General features: G+C 38.0%; 1 protein-coding gene across 1 annotated transcript in view; it reads left to right on the top strand.

The window, feature by feature from the left end:
- The first annotated feature begins 1,053 nt into the window (after positions 1 to 1,053).
- PTPRR (protein tyrosine phosphatase receptor type R) overlaps positions 1,054 to 25,501 on the top strand; it is a 258,997-nt gene continuing 234,549 nt past the window's right edge. Inside the window, exons 1-2 of the mRNA XM_068560322.1 lie at positions 1,054 to 1,388; positions 24,780 to 25,078. Coding sequence (XP_068416423.1) covers positions 1,337 to 1,388; positions 24,780 to 25,078 — 351 coding nt within the window. The 5' untranslated portion in view covers positions 1,054 to 1,336. The remainder of the gene's footprint in view (positions 1,389 to 24,779; positions 25,079 to 25,501) is intronic.

The following is a 25,501-nucleotide window of genomic DNA, read 5'->3' as shown; positions in this document are numbered from 1 at the left end:
GAATGTGGTACTGAAGCAAGTGGGAGTAATTGGGGAAGGGGCAATAGCATCCCGTGAAGACCCAGAGGCAGAAAAGTCTGAGCTGATGGGATAGTTGATGGAGAAAGTCTGGCCAAGGGACTTAATGACTAGGAGTAATTAGCCACTGGAGTAACAGAAGCATCTCCACACTCCAATGTCACAGATGAGGGGGGAGGAACACCTGTATTAGACTGTTGCAGTCTCCCTAGAGACGCAGAGCTGCACGGCAGGAGACCAGTTACAGAGGTGGTTCTATTATTTTTCACCTTAGAAAGTAAAAATGGAGACTAAAGATAATTATCTCCAAAAAACAAAAAGGTGCCTTCTTCTCATCAATTACATGGATATATCCTACTTCTGTCACTATGGTCATTGACTTTGAGCTTGAGTCAGGAGAAAGTTTAAAAACAGGGACCGCGCTGGAGAGAGGGGAAAAAGAAAAGGGACCGTGTGGGAAAGAAGGCACCCACAGGATGCGCGTTTACTGATTACACCCAGCAGCTGCCCCATGACCGCTCCTCCTGGCAACCCTGCTTAGCGGAAGACACCTGTACTCTATTCCCATAGGCAGCCTGGAGAAGCTGGGCAATCTGCGGCCCAGGAAACGTCAACTGCTAGCAGTGAGCTCTGTCCACGTGTAAACCAAGATTTGGGGAAGGAGCAGGGTGGGTGTAGGGGTTGAGACTTTCTTAGGCTCTCTCCTCTGGTTCCTCAGATGGGGCCCTCATCTAGTCCCACCCCCACGTTTTGGACAGATGCTGTATCCCTGACAACCGTCCCAAGATGCTTCCCACCCCCCCACCCCCCGCCCCGCGGTGGAGCCTGCTCCCCTCGCAGCCGTAGCTAAGACCCGGAAAAGTGGAATTTCACTTTGAAACTCCCGTGCGTGCGGCGCGAGGGCCAGCGCTGGGCATGCTCAGTAGCCGCGGCGCGGCGGGGCTGCTGCTCGCGCTGCGCTGGCCTCGGGCCCCAGGGCTGGCGCGGGAGCGCCCGCCCCCCCACTCCCCGCGCCTTCCCCTCCGCGCCTGCGGAGCTTCCAGAAGGCCGAGCAGTAGCGGCTCCCAGGGCGTCGGCCCCCGCCCTGCGCCGCCCAGCTCTCCGCCGCGTCCTACTCCTCTTCCTCTCCTCCTCTCTTAAGGAGGCGAAGCTGGTGCTTCCTTCTGTGGGCGGCACACACGGCTCTGCCAGCCCGAGCCGAGGACCTGCGAATGAATCCCGGAGACCAGAGGACCATCGGCGGGGGCTCTTTCCAATAACACTTTGCCTGAAGTGGCGTCGTGGCTGAGTTTCTCCTCCACCTCTCAATGCAAACACTATGCGGAGAGCGGTTGGCTTCCCTGCGCTGTGCCTGCTTCTTCACGCTGCAGGTAAGGGGTTGCCGGGCATAGAGCCAGAGATGTGGATGTGATGGGAGAGTGCACATGCTTGAGGACTGTAGGAAAAGCCTGCTTCGCGAAGAAAGCCTTAGGAAGGCAAAGCAGGACAGTGCTGACAGGAAAGCGGTGAGGGAGTCATGCACCTGTTGGAAGACTGAGGCCGAAAACTTAAAGCTAAAATCAGCTCTTGATTTTTCCTTACCTCGTATGAACATTTTCAGTACGAATAGAGGTTTGCTTGCTCCACCCCTCCCCTCCATGTAGACTCCCAGATTTTGTTTCTAGGCTCTGCACTTGACTGCCAGTTTTTCAGGAGGCAGACAAGACATCCTGCTGGATGTAACCTTTCTACTGCAGCGGCTACATCCGCAAGGTCTCGGTTTAGCGAGAGCTCACAGGGATGCATTGGCTGTAACCTGATGGACCACATCTCCTCCGCAAAGATCGAAATACATGGTTCGCATTAATGATGCCGCTCCAGGCTCCTTTGGCCCCTGCTCTTGTCAGTCGAATTTTCTAAACCAATGAGAGGAGTGAAAGATTTAAAATAAGACCCTCTCTTTTCTTTCAGCATCATGGTCAGGTTGCGAGGGCACTAGACGGAAACCCAATCACAGTTTCAAAGCTGACAACCCCGGGGTCGACGCTGTCCCTGGGACAGATTTGATGAGGTCTAGCCAGGAGTGACAGTGAGACTGATTCCCAAATATAAGCATATTTGATACCCGTATCAGGTTTCGTATGGAAGCAAACCTTAGGAAGTACCTGGGGAATTTTATATGCGATGTTGCTACAGACCCTGCTTTTTGGATACATGCAGCCTCTACGTAATGCAAGGACTTGCTGGACTGAATCCTTTATCATTTTTACACACACGTGAACCAAAATAGAATATGGCAGAGAGATTTTAGGAACCCTACTGCGACAGCAGTTGTCCGTGCAGTATCCCTGTAGCAATCAAGGAGTAGGTATTTTCCTAGAGTTTGCCTGTTATCCAACCACACACATTCATTCATTCTTTCAACCAACATTTATTGAGTATGTACTACATTCCAGGGGTAATGAATAAAAATAATGGTTGCAAAATTACAATTTTTGTGTTATCTTTTTAAAAGAGTGTGGGTGAGTCCTTTTCTATGTGGGTGGTAATGAGAGTGAAATATGGTACTTCCTTATTTCTAGCTAATGCTATTTTAACGTATTGTGAATCTCTTGAACAAGTAGTGTTTAGGGACATTCAGGCTGTAGTTAAGTACCCATGTTAATTGTATAATTATGATGTTATATTGTGGAATTTTCAGTAGTTCTTTGATACCTTTTGAAAACTAGGAAATAGGTATGACTTGGTTATTAAATTATTTGCAAACAGTTATAGTGAATACTCTTATTACCACATACAATTCTTTAATGTTGAAATATAGGATGAAAATATACACATTGGGTTGAGTTTTATTTACATTATTGTTTTATTGTAGCACTGATACAAACATCTATTACCGAAAAAGCCTCACTTCCTGTCAATTTAGCTGATTTAGCTCATCTATGAAAAATTTTAGTGTCGTTATTTTTAAAGCTAATATATAACATTTCTAAAGATAACATTTAATATATCTTGACTAATTATAACTTAAAAGCTATAAAAGCTATAGATAAACTTAAAACTAAGCAGGTGGAAAACATTTCTAAATTTATTGTAGATGAATATTTGGGATGAGGAAATAGAAGACTTTTGTTCATCAAAGGGGAAACCTAGATGTCTGTAGCCCTAGATTATACCTGGAGTTCTGCCAAAAGGGTATATTACCAAAGACAAACCAGTTCAATCCTACTTTGACTTCTTAATTTGCAAAAAAAAAAAAAAAAAAGATTATTTAATCAATTTGAATTTAATAAGGCAATGCATTGAAGGCTATCTTCAGATTTCAGTTGCAAGATGCTGTATAGAAATTAATTATATTCATATTTAATGTAGTGCTTTTGATAGGTGTTTTTTCACAGCAGATTGCAAGTTTAATATTGTAGTTGTCTTGCCAGTTTCATTATGAATGCATTTTAATTTAAACAGCAATTTGTGGGTCACAAGCTGTCATCAGATTAAAATTCATCACAGTTATCTAAATAACATTGTTAGGACTTTTCATTAGAACTGAGACAAACCAGATTTCTTGATCTCAGCTCCTGTAGATTTGGGTAATAAGAAAATGAGTAAGTGGGAGGGCAAAGATCAAGAAGTCAGTGATTGTCTCTACTTGTTGAATGTCTGATGTGGCCTCTCTTACAGAAGGTTCTCCTCTCAGGAGAGAAGTGAGCTTTATAAAGAAGGGAAGTGAATTCTATAGAGTCAGGCCTCTTTGGCTGAAAAGCTAATTGATCCATTTTGGTTATGCCCAGGATACCAGCAACTACTTTATACTGGTGGAACTGATGACAGGTTACACCCCTTTTGGGATGGGAGAAATTGGCTGCCAGGATGTGAGTGCTCTTTGTAGCTATAATAGGAACTGTTGACTTCAATAGTCATTCTCCTAATGATAAGTAGCAAACTGTTTTCAACTTGCGCGTCATCTCCAATTATTTGGTCATGATCTCCTGAGTCACTATGCAAAAAAAAAAAAAAATTTTCTTTTAAAAATTCTGACCAACCCTGAGTTCTGATTGCCTTAACAGTGAAAAGTATTGTATCTGTTTGTAATGTCTGTGGGAACAAAAAGGGGAAGAGGGGGTACAATGCTGTGTAATTAACATCTCTGGGTAAGATAACCTTAACGAATTACTGAGCATGGAGCCTGTTAGAGAACCTGGACTCAACTCTTATCTGTGGCGGCTGATTTTCATAGATGTCCTTAAGGAGAAAAGTGTTAGCTATTGTCCATCTAACTGCTTAGTGTACAGGTGAGAAAACTATGATCCAGTAAATAATAGCTGCTAATTACTTTAAAGTGCCAATTAACAGTATAGCCAGGGTAAAAACCTAGGTTTCCAGGCCTGTGATTGCACACTATATAAAATCCTACACTGTTTCTGACAGTTGAGGCCACCATTGAGATAGTGGTGCCAGATTCTTTTTCCCTAACTGTTCCCATTCTTCTTTTTTTTTTTTTTAACATCTTTATTGGAGTATAATTGCTTTACAATGGTGTGTTAGTTTCTGCTTTATAACAAAGTAAATCAGTTATACATATACATATGTTCCCATATCTCTTCCCTCTTGCGTCTCCCTCCCTCCCACCCTCCCTATCCCACCCCTCTAGGTGGTCACAAAGCACGGAGCTGATCTCCCTGTGCTATGCGGCTGCTTCCCACTAGCTACCTATTTTACATTTGGTAGTGTATATATGTCCACGCCACTCTCTCACTTTGTCACAGCTTACCCTTCCCCCTCTCCATATCCTCAAGTCCATTCTCTAGTAGGTCTGTCTTTATTCCCGTCTTACCCCTAGGTTCTTCATGACCTTTTTTTTTTTCTCCTTAGATTCCATATATATGTGTTAGCATACTGTATTTGTTTTTCTGTTTCTGACTTACTTCACTCTGTATGACAGACTCTAACTCCATCCACCTCATTACAAATACCTCCATTTCATTTCTTTTTATGGCTGAGTAATATTCCATTGTATGTATGTGCCACATCTTCTTTATCCATTCATCCGATGATGGACAGTTAGGTTGCTTCCATGTCCTGGCTATTGTAAATAGAGCTGCAATGAACATTTTGGTACATGACTCTTTTTGAATTATGGTTTTCTCGGGGTATATGCCCAGTAGTAGGATTGCTGGGTCGTATGGTAATTCTAGTTTTAGTTTTTTAAGGAACCTCTATACTGTTTTCCATAGTGGCTGTATCAATTTACATTCCCACCAACAGTGCAAGAGGGTTCCCTTTTCTCCACACCCTCTCCAGCATTTATTGTTTGTAGATTTTTTGATGATGGCCATTCTGACCAGTGTGAGATGATATCTCATTGTAGTTTTGATTTGCATTTCTCTAATGATTAGTGATGTTGAGCATTCTTTCATGTGCTTGTTGGCAATCTGTATATCTTCTTTGGAGAAATGTCTATTTAGGTCTTCTGCGCATCCCATTCTTTACCTTTCTGTGAACCAACATAATGTATAAACTTCTGTTGAAAAGACCACTTCAGGAATATCCAAGGAGGCAGCTAAAAGCTACCCAATAATATGGATGGCAAAAATATTATGTGGAAGAGCCATAGATAGCTTTTCTTCAGTGTTTCTTCTCTTTCTTTGCCCAAAGAACTATATTCTGTTTCAGGAGATGATATTTATTGGGTAGTATTTTAGTTGCAAAGGAGTGAATGTCTTGGGATATCTTGAAAATTATCATGTGAAAGCTTTCTTTTTCCTATTGAATAGCTAATAAGACATAGAAGCTGATGTCAATGGATTACTCTCTCGTCAAGCTCTGGAAAAGGTTCTTTCAAATTTCTACATTGTTCTTACTATTGGCCTTTCTGGATGGCACAGAGACTACCTTCAGTATATCTTCTGAAGATGCCTCTTCATTTTCAGAGAAGTGCATAGTCAGTTTCTCTAGTCTTCAAGAGGGAAGAGTTCCTATGGGATCAAGAGGATCAGGGAAGTCATTTGCAGAAACACCACCCTCAAAAGAAAGGGTAGATGGATAGGAAAATATGTTTTAAGATGCCTTTTCTCAAAGAAGAGTCCCTTAGAACTCCCGAATTGGTTTTTCCTGTTCAAAATCACTCAACGAAGTCCTTACACTGGCCCAAGTTCTACTCTGTTCTCTCCCCCCATTACCTCTCTGATATCTCTCACTGCTTTCCTCTTTTTTGTCTCTCTCCAGCTACAGTAGTCTCCTTCCTATTCCAAGAAGATGCCAGGCACTTGCCCACCTCCCAAAAAAGTTTTGTTTATTTCTTTGCCTGAACTATCCTTTCTCTGTATTTCCATGGCATAATCCCTCAATTCTAGGTCTTTGCTCAAGGGTTACTTTCTCAGTGAAGCCCTCACTGGCTATCCTAATTAATATTTCATATCCCACCCCCCCAGAAACCCTCTGATACCCCTTCCCTGCTTTACTTTTTTAATTAATTTTGTGAAGAATAGTTGATTTACAATGTTGTGTTAATTTCTGCTGTACAGCAAAGTGACTCAGTTATGCATATATATTCTTTCTCATATTCTTTTCCATTCTGGTTTATCACAGGATATTGAATATAGTTCCCTGTGCTATACAGTAGGACCTAGTTGTTTATCCGTTCTATATACAATAGTTTACATCTGCTAATCCCACACTCCCAGTCCTTCCCTCCCCCACCCCTCTCCCCCTTGGCAACCACAAGTCTGTTCTCTATGTCTGTGAATCTGTTTCTGTTTTGTAGATGTGTTCATTTGTGTCGTGTTTAAGATTCCACATATAAGTGATATTATATGGTGTTTGTCTTTCTCTTTCTGACTTACTTCACTTAGTATGGTAATTTCTAGGTCCATCCATGTTGCTGCAAATGGCATTATATCATTCTTTTTTATGGCTGAGTAATATTCCATTGTATATGTATATATACCACATCTTCTTTATCCATTCATCTGTTGATGGGCATTTAGGTTGTTTCCATGTCTTGGCTATTGTAAATAGTGCTGCTCCTGCTTTACTTTTTTTTACCAGAGGTCATTCACCATCTATCATACCAAATATTTTACTTATATATTTTGTTAATGTGGTTCCCCCTCTCCCCATTAAAATATAAGTAACTTGAAGGCAGAGGTATTTGTCTGTTTTGTTTACTGCTGTTTCTACTGCAGATTCTGCCCAGCCTAGCACTGGGGGCGGGGAGTAGTGCCTGGCATAAAACTCCTAAAGATTAAATAAATACATTGAATAAATAAAAACAACACAGTAATATTTCTGGTCTCCTCTTTTTGCATTTAGTTTCTTCTTGGCACTCATGCAAGTCACCTTGTCAGCTTAGCCACTTCCAGCGTGAACTTCAGCAGAGCTCATTTATCCAAAACTCAAGTTGCTCCCCAGGAGTCTCATATGCCCAGGGGACATACCATCTCACACAGACTTTGCTACTTTGGGAATTGAAGGGCAACTGGGGGTGAGCTTGAACTACTTATAAACTCAGTGGCAAAGTCCTTCCAACTGATTGCCAGATGCTGTACAGCCCAAATGCCTTGCTGGTTGGCTATACTTTTACTTCTTAGTAAAATGCTTTGTACATATGGGAATGGCTATAGTTATATGAAAGGATTCATACAGCTAATTTACAAGCAGGGTTTAAGGCACTAGGACAAACCTGTCTACTTCTTTGGCATTTGAGGCGTAGGTATATGTATACAGTAAGTCCCCTACATATGAACGAGTTCCATTCCGAGAGCATGTTGGTAAGTCCAGTTTGTTCGAAAATTCCACAGAGTTAGCCCAGGTACCCAACACAGGTAACACAATCGGCTATAAAGTACTGTACTGAAATAGGTTTATAGTACTGTCCTGTAATAGGTTTATAATACTTTTCACACAAATAATACATTAAAAAACAAACACAAAAAATAAAGAAAACATTTAAAATTTTACAGTACAGTACCTTGAAAAGTACAGTAGTACAATACAACAGCTGGCATACAGGGGCACGTTCACATCTTTGAAAGTTCACAACTTGTACCCTACCTTTGCTGTTTTCGTCCAAAAGGTCACCAAGTCTACTCACCAACTCTTCTCCACTTTCCGTGTCTACATCACTGCCTTGTGCTAGGTCCTTATTTCTCATATAGTATTTCACAATAACCTACCATCAAATCCATCCTTCATAATGATGTCAGAGGTAAAACTTGAAAAAGCATACCCGATCATATTCTTTCTTTGTAAGATTCTCTAATACAGCTATTTCCTTTTCTCTTAGAATAAACCCAAACTTATTAGCATGGGAAAATCTTTTACTAACTCCATCTTTATTTCCTGTCATCATGTTCTGCTTTGCACACTATTATCATACTAAGAGCAAATTCCTTTTGGTTTGCTATGCCTCTCATCCTTTTCACATACTGTTCTATTTATCTTAAATACCCAACTCTGCTTCTTTTTCTAGATAACTTTTTTCTCCAACTTCAAATCTTGGTCATTGCCTACTTTGAGAACGCTTCCTGTGACACCCCACCTCATTCAAGTAGCTTTCCTAGGTTTTCCTTTTAGGCCCTGTATATTTCTCTATTAATGCACTTAACCTGAATATTTAAAAATTTTGAGGACAATAACAGAATTGTAACTTTTATCTCTATATACCAATAGCATAGAACTTGTTATCTAGTACACCATCAATAAATGTTGAATGAATGAATAAACATATCCAGGATGTATTAGACAAAATAAATTATGATTAATTTATATTGACAGATTGTATCTCATTTTGACGATCATAAAGAATAGAATTGACTTTACTACTGCTCTTTCAATCCAATTTACATTTATTGGTTACAAAGAAGTGGAAATGGGGCAGAAAAGCTTTCATTTAAACATAGTCTGTTTAAGGTAAGTTTATGTTCTACAGGCATGATGCTCATTGTAGTGGAGTTGTTTGTTGAAATCCTCCTGGATAGACAGACATTCCTATATGATATTCTAGTACTACTTCAGGATGGGAATGAGATGAATGTCTTTATTTTAAAGAGACCAAAGAATTAGGTAAGGTACATAGCATGATAGTTTTGCACTAAGGAATGGACCCAGAACCCCTGACTCTGATTACTGATTGGTTATCAGCTACCTTGTAATAACAAACATGAGCCACTTACACATTCAAACTCAGGTGGGAGTGTGAGGCAGTGGGTTCGGAGACCAAAAATAATCCAACCCTCCCTTAATTCCCCCAAACAGAAACCAAACCATCACAGAAAATTTCTGAGTATTTGGATCGTTTTATACATTTTTTCTCTCTCTTTATATATAGACAAAATCTTTATAAAACCATAAACAATTTTTATGGGAGCCATGCTTATACCTGAAGAATGGAGACTGGTTTACGAATTATAAAAAGTCATTTTTTATGAGATGATGGGATCACACATCAAAGGCTCATTTATTGCCATTAGTATTAATGATAACATGGATGTTATGTTTCATGGTAAGTTAATTGTTAAATCTCTTAAAAGCTGTCTGTAAAGCCTGATTCAAAAGGTAGAGAAAGCCATTTTCCCCTTTAAAAGATGATTTTGAAAGATCCCACTTGGCCTTGAGTGCATTCTTCATCTTCAAAGTACTTAGACAAATGCTGACACACTTAGAGTAGCACTGATGTTTCCCAACAAAAGGGATTTTAATAGCCTGAAAAAATGTAATGGTAATATATTATTTTAAGATCAAATTTCCTAATGCTTATTAACCAAATAATGTAACTGTATGTGTCTATTATTGAGATACTTGCCACAGAATGACAATTAGCAAATTTATATTATGAATATTAGCACTTTCCATTTAAATAATCTTTTATTCATAATGGCTATCTAGACTTTTCTCATAATCAAATCTCATTTGACTTCAATTTATTAAGATGTTGATATCCATTAAAATTGCAGCCACATGGACCAACAACAAAACAAAACTAACTGTTTACGTGAAGCAATATGTCTAGATCAATATGTCTAATTGCACTGAAGTAGATGCCAAGTTCATTGGGGACATGAATTATTTTTTGTCTTAGTTCAGACCTGAAGCAATGTACATTTGCTGACTTAAATGTGCAGATTGGCTTAAGGCAGCCCTAAACTACTGATTCTTTGGAAAAGATCAATAAATGAGCACAGAGTAAGAGTGTCTCACAGTGACTTACTGGCCTGTACAGCAATATGTATAGAATAAGACTCTACAGCTATTTCACTGCAGTAATGATCCAGTTCCAGAAGAAGACTAGAGGGGACATGAAGCAATGCCCGTAACTGCACAGAGTCAGCTCCCATCACTGGGGTTACTTTCACTTACCTGGGAAAGATGCTGAATACAAAGTATGCCAAACATCATGATGAGTTAGTTTGAAAGGCCATCAATCCATCAATATAAAGGTGTGGTTTTAAGTTAAAGTAGTTCACCTTCTTGGTCTTGTTGATTCCAGACAGTGTTTTCATTCTCCCTGGAAGAAAATGAAATAGCATAAGCAGAGAAGTAAAAAGAAAATTGAAATAAAGGAGAAAATGCCATATTTTTAGATGACTTTTAGCAGAATAAGGTAGTAGTTAAGAGCATGTGTATTGTGGTCCAGCTCAAATCCAGGCATGATCACTTGCTATCTCTGTAACTTAGGCTAACTTAATCTTTCCAAGTCTCAATTTCCTCTTTTTAAAATGGAGATCAGGTACTATACAATTGTAGGGTTGTTGTGTGTTGAACAGGATAATGTAATGTAAAATAAACTGTGCTGTCTTAGTAAGTGCCATGTAAGTGTTAGGTATTATTTGACTAGGGGTGGGAGAGGTCAGATGCTGAATGGTCAACTAGTATCTTGGAGCAATTTCTCATTCTTTTTGTGTTTGAGCCAATTCTGGAGAAGCATGCATGCCTGAGAGAGATTCTGGATTCAGATCATTTCTTCAATTTGATCTTATCTGCATAGTTTTCCTCTACCTTTGGTGTGAGCCTTATTAAATGTGCAGGTTTGTGATGGACTGTGCAGCGCCAAAACATCCACCTATTGCTTTTGGCCACTGAGAGGCTGGAGAGAGCCTGACCAAGCCTAAGACGTCAGATCTCATTCTCCCAGCCCTTCCTCAATAACCCCCACCAAGCCCCTCAATAAAATAGTTTGACATCCTCCCCCCATCCCAGTTCACCTCTCCCCCAAATCTCTCTGTAATTCCTAAATCTGGATATTAACTGAAGCTATGAAAATATAATAAAAGGGTCTCCTATCAAGATAAACATTATATTTTATAGGGAAGAAACAAATAGATTTCCTTATAAGAAAAGAAGGAAAATACAAAGGACTATTTCCTAAGTCCCTATGATGTGCTACACTCTATCCCAAGTGCCTTATATAAGGTAATCATCTCACCCTTTAGGATGGAAAGTTTGTTTGAAATGACATGCTTGTACTACAGAAACAGCAAAAATACACTCTAACTCATGTAGCATAGTAAAAATAAAAAAGTTCTAGACTCTGACTGCCTGGGTTTGAATCCCATCTCTGCTGTTTACTATTTAAATTCTCTGTGCGTCCCTTTTCTTATCAGAAAAAAAGGCTAATAACATAGTAACTACCTCGTAAGGTGGTTTAAGGATTTAAAGAGCTAATTCCTAAGGGCCCACAGCATGGGGGCTGGAACACTGAATACATTCAATGGCTAGTAGTTGTAAGAATTATCATATTAGCATGTGAAAACTTTCATTGGTTCTATATTTCAGGTTCCATACTTGAAAAGGAAAAAATGTGCACATTGACTATCAGCCCACTAAAAAGAAAATCACTCTAAAGCCTTCTTTTGTGAAGAGTGCCTGCCATGAAAATCTGATTTTCATGCCTCCATTTAAAAAAATCCTTGTAGAACCTTTGCCTTATAAATTAAAAAATGCTCATAATTAGCAAGTTTGTGTCAGAGGAAATAAATGCTGTTTTCCAAACTGGAGAATCTAAGAGAAAAAAATCCTATAGCCGCCAGAGGCACTGCAATCATGGGCAACCCTCTTCCTGGTAAAGTATCTCTTAGTCTTAGGGTTTGGGTAGGATTTCTAGTATCATCCCTTCTGCTGTCTCACTCTACAAACTATCTGAACTCACAACATCCAACAGGAGTCCAAATATCCCACTTCTAATGCTGAACCCTCTCCGTGTCCACGGACACCTTGAAAACCCTGTGCATTGCATGGTTTGCATATGCCACTTTGAGAGCCCTGCCCACATACCTTTGGTGTGTGTGTGGCAGGGGAGGGTACAGGCTTCATGAAATCAGAGTTTCCACACACGCATTCTGGGGATCAGGCATCCTGCCTTCGCTAGTGTTAAATTCTGCTGAGTCGACTATAAATTCTCAGCGGGTGCAGAGCCCATGCCTCCAGGCCAGTCCTGCCCTGTGCCTGAAGCAGAGGTGCCTCCGGTCTCCCATACTTCTGCCTGCAATCAGCCCCCACTGCTGGCAACTGCCCACCCCTACCCTTGATGTCTTGACATTCACCCTCTGGAGCCGTGTACTCAGGCTAAACCTCAACCTCCTACTTTCTCCTTCCTCTCCACCCCGATTAAAGTCTGTAGTTCTTGCTTCCCATTGCAGGAGAGGTCTCTCCTCAACTGGCTGTATTTTAGAAGAGATGTGACACACTGATCTACTCCTGATAAAAATAGCTGTTAATTGGATGGTCTTTCCCTAGCCAATGTTCATTTTTTCCAAAGACCCATGAGAAAGCAGTACCTTAGACCAGTGGCATTAATTTCAAGTGATGGATGAAGGGACTAGGACAGGATGCAGTAGACGTGTTCACCTGAAAGGCCTACCAAGTGCCCCTCAAGTCCCTAAATGCAGGCAAAGGACACTAGGTCAGGGATCTCTTCAAGTGGGCACTGTGGACCTCCTTCCTCACCCTCCTCTTGCCCTAATATTCGGGCCTTTATGTCTCTGTAGTACCATTGCTATGACAATATTGTAATTTTTTATATGTTCTAATATTCATTTTGCTATATTTTAATATAATTCCTAATCTACTACGAGAATTATTCTTAAAATAGATATTTCTTTTTCTTCGTCCTGCAATGGAGTCAGGCTTTTAAGTCATCTGGAGAACTCTACTATAAAAATGATGGTAATATTTTATAATTCCTGTAACTATTTATAAATAGTAATATTTTAACTGTTTGCATAACAATGAGGCATAAAAATTAGATTTTATAAATGTACTTGGTGCTTCATCATTCAGTAAGTGCATTTGGAACGCAATTCCTATGATTTCTGCAAAAGCTAGTGTTTCTCAGCTTTATTACCACATGATCATTTTTCCCCACTTCTGCATTTCCCCAGAGGGCATATCTTGACAAAGGTCTTCTCTTAATGGCTGTGAAGTTTAAGAGATAGTAGCATTCCCTCCTGTCAACCTCTCCTCCAGGCATCCTCCAACTCAGTTCTTCAGGAACTGGGGCGCATCTGACTGCTTCTGTCTGAGCCAACATAAGTCTCACTCAGCAGAGTCCGAGGCCAGTGGTCTTAACCCATTTCTTCTTTATGACTTATGTCTAGTCACACTGCCCCAAAGGGTGCTGTCCTAATTGTATTGTTTCACTCTGTAATACATTTATCAGATGAAATATAATGCTATTAAAGCCGGGCAAAACCCAGGAAACATGAAACCCTTTCATTGTAATTTTGCCACCAGCGCATGGCAGACACAGATTTTTCCATTCTGTGCCTCCCAGATAGAGTTCTCCACTGTGCAGCTCAACTTTGGATGGAAGAGATAAATAGGAATAATTGAGGGTCACCCACAGTAGTTACAGTGGGCTGTAAGTGGGCGTAGGAGCCACATTTTCTAATGGAATATTTGAGGAAATGTGAAGGAGTGTTTATATCAAAGAACATGCAGGAAGAGTTTACAAGATGCCTTAATTAAAATCATTCCTTATTCTTGTAGGATTCAGGGCCTTTCCTACTTGGAGAAGAATAGAGGCAGCTCTATAAAAATAAGACTAGTTACTTTGGTGTTGGTTTCTTATTTTTATTTTAGATATACTAGATACATCACTGGCCAAACATGTGAAGCATTTAAATAGTATCAGAAAAAGATGCAGAGCTTCCCCACGGGATTATATTTTCGCATCCTAGAGACCAGTGCATAGACTAGATTTTAGGAAAAACATTTCTGGAGGGAGGTGTTCTTTCAATAACAAGCTCTTTTTTGGAGGGCCCATGATTGTTTACAATTTTCATAAATATAATTCAATTAAAATTCGTATTTGTTATCTTTTAGAAACACATTTCATTTTATTTTACTTTTTATGACAGAACTACTGGCCTAAAGATGTACTTTTTTTTTGTCAAATTGGTTGTTTGGTGTCAGGACACAAGACAAATGTGTACACATATAAATATGTGCATACATACATATAACGTATGTTGTAAGAACATAACTAAGACACACAAACTGAATTTTACAAAATTAGCTTTATATACAGACAGAGCCATAGTGGAGTCTTTCAAAACACTGATATAATTTGCTATTAAGATTAGTAGGAGTGAGCACATGTTATACCTGGGAGGTTATTCTAAACAGACCTCAGTTGTCACATCTTGGGACGGCTATAATGTTCACCAGGAAGATTCAGTGTTGGTACTGTGGATGCTACTAACTGGAGATTAGTGCCATGGTGACCTCATGGGTTAGCATTACCAATAGAATTATAGAATAACTGGAAGAGTAGTTTTAATATTAGCCTCCTTACATCCAAGGATAGTGCTTCTGGAAATCCCTGCTCCTTTAAGTTCCCAAAGGGTCCTATATTGTACTTATGGAAAAACTTAAATCTCTTTGGAAAAAATCAGCACCACGTGAATGTAACTGAATTGAGGCCCTCTTTTACTGAAGTACGTTTCTAATCTGGTTGTAGATCTACAAGAACCACCTTCACTTTCTGATGAGAAAACTGAGGCTTAGAGCGGTTGAGGACACATGCTCAAGTTCACATAGATGAGAGGGGGTGGGTATTGAAGCAACAATCTAGGTCCCTTATTTCTTATTCCGTTGCTTTTTTAAAAAAGTATGTTTCTTTCCTTTCTCAGTACTATTAATTGGCATTTCTAAGTAAACTTCCACTGGTACTTGTGTATTTTTAACTTTTCCTGAGAGGCATTTACAAATCAAATGAGAACCTTGTCATTTCTCGTGTAGAAATTCCCAAGGGACTTCCTTGATGTTATCCATTTATATCTCCTTTCTAGAGAAGAAAGTGCTGGCAATCCTTGAAAAACAGTGATTGTCCTTTTACAAAATAATCAGAGAACAAAGTTGCCCTTTTTTGATTGTTCACTTTTTCAAGTCTCTTTGGTGACCACTGTTTTGTCCTTTTGTTCCTTTCACAAGTCACTAACACTGATTTAAACACCTGAAATACAAGGATTTGTTCTGAGAGGGTGTATGCAAGGCCATTCTACCTTGTGCATCTAGGAATTACCAACATTGAATTTGAAATAATGAATCATGATGTATTCAAATTTAACATTGTAATTTTATACATTTCTCTTTCCTTTGTTGAAGATCTCTTTAGAGATTATCAAGGTCATATCCAGAATGAAGTTTCAATTGTGGAATTTTATGAACATCAAAACTGGTTATTCTCATGTAAATGTTCCTCCTATGATAAACGTTACTTTTATTTTAAATGCAGATAAGTATCTTTGACAAGCTATTCACTAAACATTCTGTGAGAGACGCTCTGTCCCTTAGAAGTGGAGAAAATTGTCACTGAGCTCTCAGTGAAGGTGAGGAATCCTACTATACATCTTATATCAACTTTCTCTCTCATTCTTTACAAGAACTGTTTCAATCCTTCTCCGTTCTCCTGGAACCTCCAGTCTTTCTTACCTCGTCCTCTCTCTTATGATTCATTCCCTTCTGCACAGAGAAGATAGAAGCCATCAGAAGAGAACTTGCTCAACTTCCACCACCAAACCCATTAACATCCTTCATCTTCCCGCCTCTCCCTTATCCCCATATTAGAATGGAAGAAGTACCTCCCTGCAATCCAAACTTCATCCCCTTGCCTGTGCTCTGGATCCCACCTCCTTAAATCTTCTGGGGGAGCTCAGTCTGCAGATTATCCATCTGCTTTCTCCTATATTTTCAACCACTTCTTCTCAACTAGCTCCTTTCCTTTAAGCATTGAATGTACTCAGATCTCTTCTATCTTGAAAAAAAATCCCTCAACCCTCCTTCCCTTCCTGATAACACACTGTGATTGTCGTATCACACCCAAGCTGGTTGCAAAAGTTGTCATATGTGTTGTTTCTCATTTATCTCCCACTTGATCCTCAATCCAATTAAATCTAGCTTTCTCCTACACACAGACACTGAAACTACTTTCTATACATTTATCAATCATTTGTTAATGAGATAGATTTATATTTAGTGATGAAAAAAGATGTTTTGATACAGTTCTGAATGAAAGAAGTAGCTTACAAAACATAACATAGCATAATCTATAGACTTTTTCGGTGTATATAGTTCTATGAATTTTAGCACATATATAGATTCATGTAATCACAATACAGAAAAGTTCAATCGCCCCAAAAAACTCCTTAATGCAATCTCCCTGCTCCTCAACCGCTAAACCCTAATAACCATTCATCTGTCCTCCATCACTAGTTTTTTTTCTTTTCAAGAATGTTCTATAAATGGAATCGTGAGACTTTTTGCAACTGTCTTCCTTTACTCAGCCTAATGCCTTTGGGATTCATCCAAGTTGTTTTGAGCATCAATAGTTCATTTTTTAAAATTGATGAGCAATATTCCATTATCTAGATGTATAAGTTTGTTTTCCATTCATCCATTGAAGGACAATTAAGTTGTTTCCATTTGAGAGCAATTATGAATACAGCTGCTACAAAAATTTGTTTACTGAGTATTGTTAGTATTTTTCATTTTAGCAATTCTAAGAGGTATGTTGTGGTATCATGTCACAGTGTTAATATGCATTTCCTTACTGGGCAGATATTCATGTGCCTATTTGCCATTCATGTATCTTTAATAATGTGTCTGTTCAAATCTTTAGCCCATTTTTAAAAAATTGGTTTGTTTTCTTACTGTTGAGTTTTTCGAGTTCTTTATTTTTTCTCATTATTAGTCCTTTGTTGGATATGTGATTTGCAAAATTGTCTCCCACTGTGCAGCTTGCTGTTTTATTCTCTTATCAGTGTCTTTCACAGAGCAAAACTTTATTTTGCTGCAGTCCAATTTATCAAATTTTTCCCTTATGGATTGTGATTTTGGTGTCGTATCTAAGAACTCTTTGCCTAACCCTAGTTATACAAATTTTCTCCTATATTTTCTACTAAAAGTTTTATAGTCATACATTATATGTTAAAATCTGTGATCCTTTTTGAGTTCATTTTTGTATGAACTCAAAAATTCATTTTGTGTAAAGATTCATTTTGTTGTGAACAGTTGTCCTATAGTTCCAATATCATTTTGAAAAGACTGTCTTTTATTGTTTTTGCATCTTTGTCAAAAATCAAATGATGACATTTTTTTCTGGATCTATTTTTGAACTCTATTTTGTTCCATTGATTTATGTACCTCTTCCTTTGCTAATACCACACTATACTGATTACTAATTACTTACTATTAGCTTTATAGTAAGTCAGAATTGGTCAGTATTATTCTACCACCTTTATTCTTCATCTGAAAAATTGTTTCAGCTATTCTGTTTTAGAATCAATCTCTCTCATATATATATATATATATATAATTATATACATAAAAAATTATATATAATATGTATTATATATAATTATGTATATTATATATATAATTCTGCTTGAATTTTTATTGTAATTGGGGATAATTAACATCCTCATTATGTAGAGTCTTCCAATTCATGAACACAGTATGTCTGTCTATTTATTCAGGTCTTCTTGTTTTACTTTCTCAGCATTTTGTAGTTTTCAGTATATATATCCTGTACATGTTTTGTTAGAATTATACCTAAATATTTTATTTTTTGAAACTGTTGTAGATTTGTTTAAATTTCAGTTTTGAATTGTACATTGCTAGCTTAGAAAATGCCATTGATTTTCATAGGTTGACATTATATTCTATTAACTTGCTAAACTCACCTGATCTACAAAACTTTTGATGAGTTCCTTAGGATTTTATACAGAGACAATCATGCTATCTGCAAACAGAACAGTTTTGCTTCTTCTCCAATATGTATGCCTTTTACTTCTTTTCTTTGTTTTATGGCAGTAACTCGGACTTTCATTCAGTACAGCATTGTATAGAAGTGTTAAGAGTATCATACTTGCCTTGTCCTCTATCTTAAGGGAAGGAAGCATTCAGTCTTTCACCATTAAACCTAATGTTAACTGTGGGGTTTTGTGCAGGTGCCTTTTACATGGTTGAAGAAGTTCCCTTCTATTTCTAGTTTGCTTAACTTTTTTACTATGAGTTGATGTGAATTTTGTCAAATGCTTTTTCTGCATCAATTTGTATGATGTGGTTTTCCTTTGTTAGACTGTCAATATGATGGATTACATTGATTGGTTTTCAAATATTGAAGCAGCCTTACATTCCCAGGATAAGCTCTACTTGGTTATGGTGTATTATCCTTTATATTTCTGCATTCAATTTGCTAATACTTTCTTGAGGAGTTTTGCATCTGTATTCATGAGTGATATTGGTCTATAGTTTGTTTTTTTTTTTAGTACTGACTTTTTCTTGTTTTGTTATCAGAGTAATTTTGGCCTCATAAATGATTTGGGGAGTGTGCCCTTCTCTTCCATTTTCTGGGAGAGGTTGTTTGGAATTGAAGTTAATTTTTTCTTTAAATGTTTAAATTTACCAGTGAAACTATTTGATCCTGAAGATTTCTTCTTCAGAAAAAAAATTTAAGTAGGAATTCAATTTCTTTTATAATTTTAGGACAATTCAGGTCAGGTATTTCATCTTGGGTGAGTTTCTTTAGTTTGTGGGTTTTGAGGAATTGGTCATTTCATCTAAATTGTTGAAGGTATATGCAAAGGATTGTACATAGTATTCTCCTATTATCCTTTTCATGTCTACTGGGTATTTAGTGATTTTCTTTCATCTGATTTTGGTAATTTGTGTCTTCTGTATTTCTTTGTCAATCTTGCTAGAGTTTTATCAATTTATTGATGTTTTTCAAAGAATCAGCTTTTGTCTCATTGATTTTCTCTATTGTTTTCCTATTTTCAATGTAATTATTTCTGCTTTTAACTTTTTAATTTCTTTCCTCTGCATACTTTACATTTATTTTGCTCTTCTTTTTTCTCGTTTCTTAAAGTGGAGGCTTAGATTCTAATATAAGCATTTATGCTGTAAATTTTCCTCTAAGCACTGCTTCAGCTGCATCCCACAAATTATGGTGTTGTATTTATTTTCTCCTGGAGCTGTCTTTGTCTGCACTTTGGTGTCCACTATGGGTTGGCTAGAGGATACTGGGGGCAGGGGGAGACGGTAAACTTACTGCTGATGTTGTGGAATTTTGAATTCTGTTCTTCATCCCCAATCCCTCTGCTACTGTTTACTTTCCAGAGTTCTCAAATAGCTGTTTTATGCATTTTGTTCAGGTTTTATAGCTCTATTTAATGTAAGCAACAAGGCGGAGTGTGTTTGCTCCATCTTACCCAGACTCAGAATCTTTCATACCCTTTTAAACCCTTTAAAATTATTTTACTTTTGTTCAAGGACTCAACAGGGAGGGTGCTTCGCTTTGTGCTTCTAGAATGCTGTCCCCAAACCTTTTCCATGTTGAATCCGGTCCTCTGAATATCCAGACTCAGCTGTCCACTGATGAATTTTAAATCAGTAAATCCTATGTACGTGTTCAGGGTTGTCTTGTTTGAACTCTCAGACTGTCAGTGACACTGGACACTGACAATCACAGATCCTTGGTATACTCTTCCCATGGCTTCCATACTTCCACAGTCTCTAATTTTTCTTCTTCATCCTCCAGCTGCTCCTTAAATGTGGTCTCCTCTGGGTCTTTGCTGCAGACTCATAATTCTTCTCATTCCACAAGGCAATCTCATCACTCAGGCACTCAGTTTTCCATTACTATGCTTATGGTTTTTAAGTATTTATCTCTAGTCCAGAACTTTCTTCTGAGTTCCACATAAACATAATTGCTTTCTAGATGTTTCTGCTTCTTTATATTGTAGGCACCACAGAATCACATTTCTCTGTCTCAGTAAAGGGCACCTCCATACGTTGGGTTGCTGACTAGAAATAGAATTATCCTTAAATATCTACTGCTGGTTCCTTCCTACAACATTAACTCAATAACTGAATTTATTCCCCTTTTTTTTTGGTCAATTCCTATGTCTTAACACTTCTGGAATTTGTCTCTGCTTTGTCCCTCTACTGCCACCTTGTCTGCGCTATTCTCCTGTCATCTAAAATATTTTACCTGGTACCTTTGCACTTAGTCTTGCTTCCTCCCAATCCATTTTCTTGTATAGCCAGAGTAACTTTTGAGAAATATAAATTTTATATTATCACTTCCCTCCTTAAATCGTGTAAAATGTTCAATTTTTCTAATGCTTCATGTCTTCAATGCTATTAAAGGTATTTTACAACCTATCACGTTATCCTCAGTATCACTCAGTCTTTCTGCATTAGTGTCCTGTTGCAGCATAACAAATTGCCCTAAAATTTATCTGATTAAAACAATATGTATTTATTATTTCTCAGTTTCTGTGAGTCAGAAATCTGGCCATGGCTTAACTGAGACTTCTGCTTCAAGGTGTCTCGTAAGACTTCAGTTAAAGTGTTGGCCTGCACTAGGCTCCTAGAAGAAGGCTCAACTGAGGAAAGACTTGCTTCCAAGCTCATTTACATGATAGCTGGCAGGATTCAGTTCCTCAGTTGTTGTTGCAACTGAGAGCCTCAGTTCTTCCCTGGATTTTGGCTAGAAGCCTCCTTCTTCACATGGACCTCTCCAGCATGGCAACTTGCTTCATCAAAGTCAGCTGGAGTTTCCCAGCAACACAGAAGTCACATCTTTTTAAGCAGGAATGCTAAATGACATCCCATCACCTGTTGGTTAGAAGTAAGTCAAGAGCAAGATCTTGCTTACTCTCAATGGGCATGAATGCCGTAGGTATGGGTCTTAGAGTCCCATCTGAACAGTCCACTACAATCTCTTACCTTCTTTTTCTTATCTCCTCTCTTAATTTCTCTGTGCTGCTTTCTGAATTATTACCTAAACTTTTCCAACTTACCAATTCTCTATTTAGTGGTGTCTAGTCTACTGTCTAACCCATATATTGCATTTCATCAATTATGATATTTTTCATTTCTACGATTTCCACTTGGATTGAAACATGCCTGTTCTCTTTTCCTCAAATCCCTTATTCTTATTTTTCTCTTTTATCTCTTTGGATGTTTTAATTAATTTATTTTGAAGGCCCCTTTATTTTTCTCTTTTATTTATTCTTTCTTAGATAAGAATCTTCCTACTTCTCCATCTTCTGACCATCTCTCATGGCAGTAGTCACCATGTGCCTTGTAATTTTTTAAGTCTATGAGTGTGTCTTCAGTGTGACTTAGCTTGCATGGAAACACGTGGAAATTCCATTTATATTCTAGTTTCTAGAGACATAACTATAAGATTGATTTTTCAGTTGCTTCTGTCTAAGACCCTATAATGCATGCAGGTTCTAAAACATTTTTTTTCTTAATCTTCTATGAACTACTCTTTCTTGGTTTTCCTCCTACTTTACTACCATTCCTTCTCATTTATCTTTGCTGGCTCCATTTCAGTCAGCTCCTTGACACTAAATATTGTAATTCTACCAGGAGTTCTGTCCTATATACTCTTCTCTTCTCAATCAATCTCCAGTCACTTGACTTTAAATTTTATCCGTATTGGATGACACAAATCTCTCTCTCTCTCCAACCATGAACTAAACATTTATTAAATTTCTAATTCAACATCTCCACTTTGATATTTAATAGACATCTCAATCTTAACATTTCCAAAATGTTTACTTGAGTATATTTATAATGTCAAAGTGAAGGAGGTGATGATAGAGGGGTAACGTTTGAAGACAGAAAAAATAAAATTCCAGATACTAGCTTGGTGGTCCTCAACTTCAGGGTTGGAATGTGAGAAAATTTCAATTAGAAATCCAGATTTGTAGGCTACATATCCAGAGATCTGCTATGGTAGTTCTAGGCTAAGATCTGGGAATCTGCATCTTAATATCCCAGGTAATTCTGATGTAAGGATCTAAGCACAACACTTTGAAAAACTTTTTCTTACCTAATGGCTATGGTGGGGTTCCTAATATTGTGCTGCCATCTTGGTTCTCATTACTCAAGGACAAAGCAGGACTAAGTCCTTTCACATATACAACTGGATAGGGCTGGGAAATTTTAGTTGTGTTTCAACTGCACTTAAAATTAGATTTTTTTACCTCTCCCTGTAGGCCAGTTTTAGCACAAGAGACATTTGTTAGTTGGACTCACCTATTCTATTTACATAAGGTGGCTCTGAAAAGGTTTTCTGTGATTGATATCATATAAAAAGAAAGATTGAAGATAACTGTGTAATTTTCTCAGTTCTTCATTCACTTTTCCCCTCCTCATAAATCTGCATTCTCTGATCTTCTGAGCCGCTTCTCTTTCTTAGTGAAATTCTTCGCCATCCCCCGCTATGGGGTTTTTTTTTTTTTTTTGCTTCCCGAATCTTGCAAGCTTTTTTTGATGTTAATTTTTATTAGCATGACTATTTCGATAGCACTATCATGTTAGATATAGTTGCCATGCTACTGAATGTTATAGATTCCTCTTTTTGGTAGAAGAGCCAATCCCTCAGGTGAAAAACCCAAATTCATTCAAGTATGCAGTATGCCTTTCCTGAAACAAGGGACCATCTTTAAATGAGGAGTATTTAAAAAGTCAACTAGGATAAAAATAATATGTGTGTTCTATTTCTTAACCCCAAGGTGACCATGTCATTGTTGCTCTTCACAATGTCAGACTCAGTCCTTTAATAGGGGAGGGAGGAAACTTCACCTGTAGTATGGAAATGCTGTAGGACATGTGTTACAGTATCACTTAGTGAATTACTTTTAGTAAAATACTAAACAAACATTTGTGGTCAGAAAGTTAATATACATCTAAAATATTATAGCACCATTCTCCATTAATAAAACACTGCAAGAATATTAACAGTGAAGGACCATATTCATTTACATATGTTCCTAATGACAATGTCATTTCCAAATCTGAGGAACTCTTATTTCATTCAGAGAAACAAAGTTTACAGTCATTTCAAGGTCACACTGTCCAATCATCATCTTTGGCAAATTATGGTAGCTTGATTTCTTTTAAAAAAAAGTTACAGTCAATTCAGCATGCTCAGGATTGAAGACATGAGGACTAGTTTCTCTTGGATTGGCCAAAATTTTCGTTCGGGTTTTCTGTAACACCTTAAGGAAAAACCCGAATGAACTTTTTGGCCAACCCAATATGACTATCTCAGAATTCACGTGAAATGTATTTGTGATTTGAATGCTGTAAAAGCCTAAAGTCCCTGGGACCCAATGATTTCCAAACTATTACATCATGGTGAAAGCACTTGAGCTGACTGAAAAAATAACCTGTCTTCCTATCTCTAAGTGAAATTTGACAGCATACTGGTAAGACAGGATTGCTGAAGGTGCTAGAAATATATGCTGGTCACAGAGGCTTGATGGACAGGAAAAGCTGTAAAAACTAGCAATTCCTCTACTCTAAATATTCAGTAAGAATTCTAGGCACCCCAGAATTCTTATAAAAGGAGGGAAGTAATCTTCTAAGGACAGCACTTGTACAGCTATTGTTGCCATAGGCATACCCAGGGAAAATCTGTGGTGCCTTGGGTCGCTAGGACAGTGTGGGTGGCATTACTATGTTGTGATCTGTTCAATCTGCTTATCATCTTATATAGAAGGTCTTAAGTTTACTTTTCTAATTGGTGTTTGACCTAGTGATAATTCTTTTGACTCACATGTGTATGTTATCTGTTTCCTCCTGTGGCCAATGACAAATAGGAAAAAGTTATTCAAGTCAGTGGATATTTACCTAACAGAAGAAATAAAGGAGCATGTACTACTTTATCTAGATGGCCATATTACTAAGTAAGAAGGAGAGAATGGATATCATTACACAACTGGAAGTTGCTACTACAATGCGTATACTCAGATTCCTGCCCTTAGTCAGCTTATAATAGTCTATAAGTATCTTAAAAATTCCACGTAGTTGACTATAAGTAGGATAAAAGAAGTATAAAATAAGAATTGTGTGAAATGCTATTGATTAAAGGGAAGAAAGCTTGAATATGATATAAATGGTTGTCATTTGAGGGACAGTTAGCACATCTAAGAAGAGATGCTCAACGGGGTATTACGACCATGAGCTTAGATAAAGGAGGAAATTCCTAACTAAAAGAGGCATTAGAATATCTTTTAAATAGCACTTTTTCAAACTATACCCACTTCTGTCCACCCAAAGTCTCTGAGATGCCTCCATACCACCAAGTGTGTTCTCTTTGTCGGAGATAATGGAGCAGGGACAAAAATGGAGATGAACTGATCTAAATCCTTCACAATCCTTAAAGCTTCCTAAGAACGGGTAATTCTCTTTATCAGATATTCTATTCAACTTACTGAATAAGGTCTTTGATTTTCGTTTCTGTTTCTTCCCCCTTTCAGGGTGCCTTTCAAGAAATAATGATCACTTTTTGGCAGTTCATCAGAAGAAGAGTGGGAAGCCAGCCTTCATTTATCACCATTCACAAGACATTGAGAAGAGCCTGGATATAGCTCCACAAAAGATACAGAAACATAGCTACCATTCCTCTTCTAAAGCTCAAATAAGCAAACGCCACCAAATTGTTAATTCAGCATTTCCTAGACCTGCGTATGACCCATCTCTCAACCTGCTGGCCATGGCTGGTCAAGACCTTGAAGTGGAAAACCTTCCAATCCCAGCAGCAAATGTGATTGTGGTGGTAAGTACTGCATTTAACTAATGCTCATGCGATGGTTTCCTCTGTGGTTGATACTTTGAAACAAACAAGAAAACAAAACCTAATGGTGAATAGTTATCATTGGATCTCAATGACTATTTACCATAGCACTTCTTATTCTCTGGTATTTCTTTTTGGTTACTTGATTATTATCTGTTGGCTTCCTCTTGAACATAAGCCCATAAAATAAGAAACCTTGTCTGTATCTTCTCTACACAGCACAATGCAACGTGCATAGTAGGTGTTTAATAATTTGATCAAAAAATTGCTTCAGGAAGTCCTTACAGTTACGTTGGATCATATCCTGTACGGAGCCTCCTGACTTCTGCGATAATCTGTTCTAAGCAGATAGGCCTGAGTCTCAGTTTATGTAAATAAATAGTACTTATTAAAGATCTTCTGGTC

This window comes from Eschrichtius robustus, chromosome 13 (assembly GCF_028021215.1).
Source record: "Eschrichtius robustus isolate mEscRob2 chromosome 13, mEscRob2.pri, whole genome shotgun sequence".
Classification (NCBI taxonomy): domain Eukaryota; kingdom Metazoa; phylum Chordata; class Mammalia; order Artiodactyla; family Eschrichtiidae; genus Eschrichtius; species Eschrichtius robustus.
This window is presented reverse-complemented; position numbering and strand designations above follow the sequence as displayed.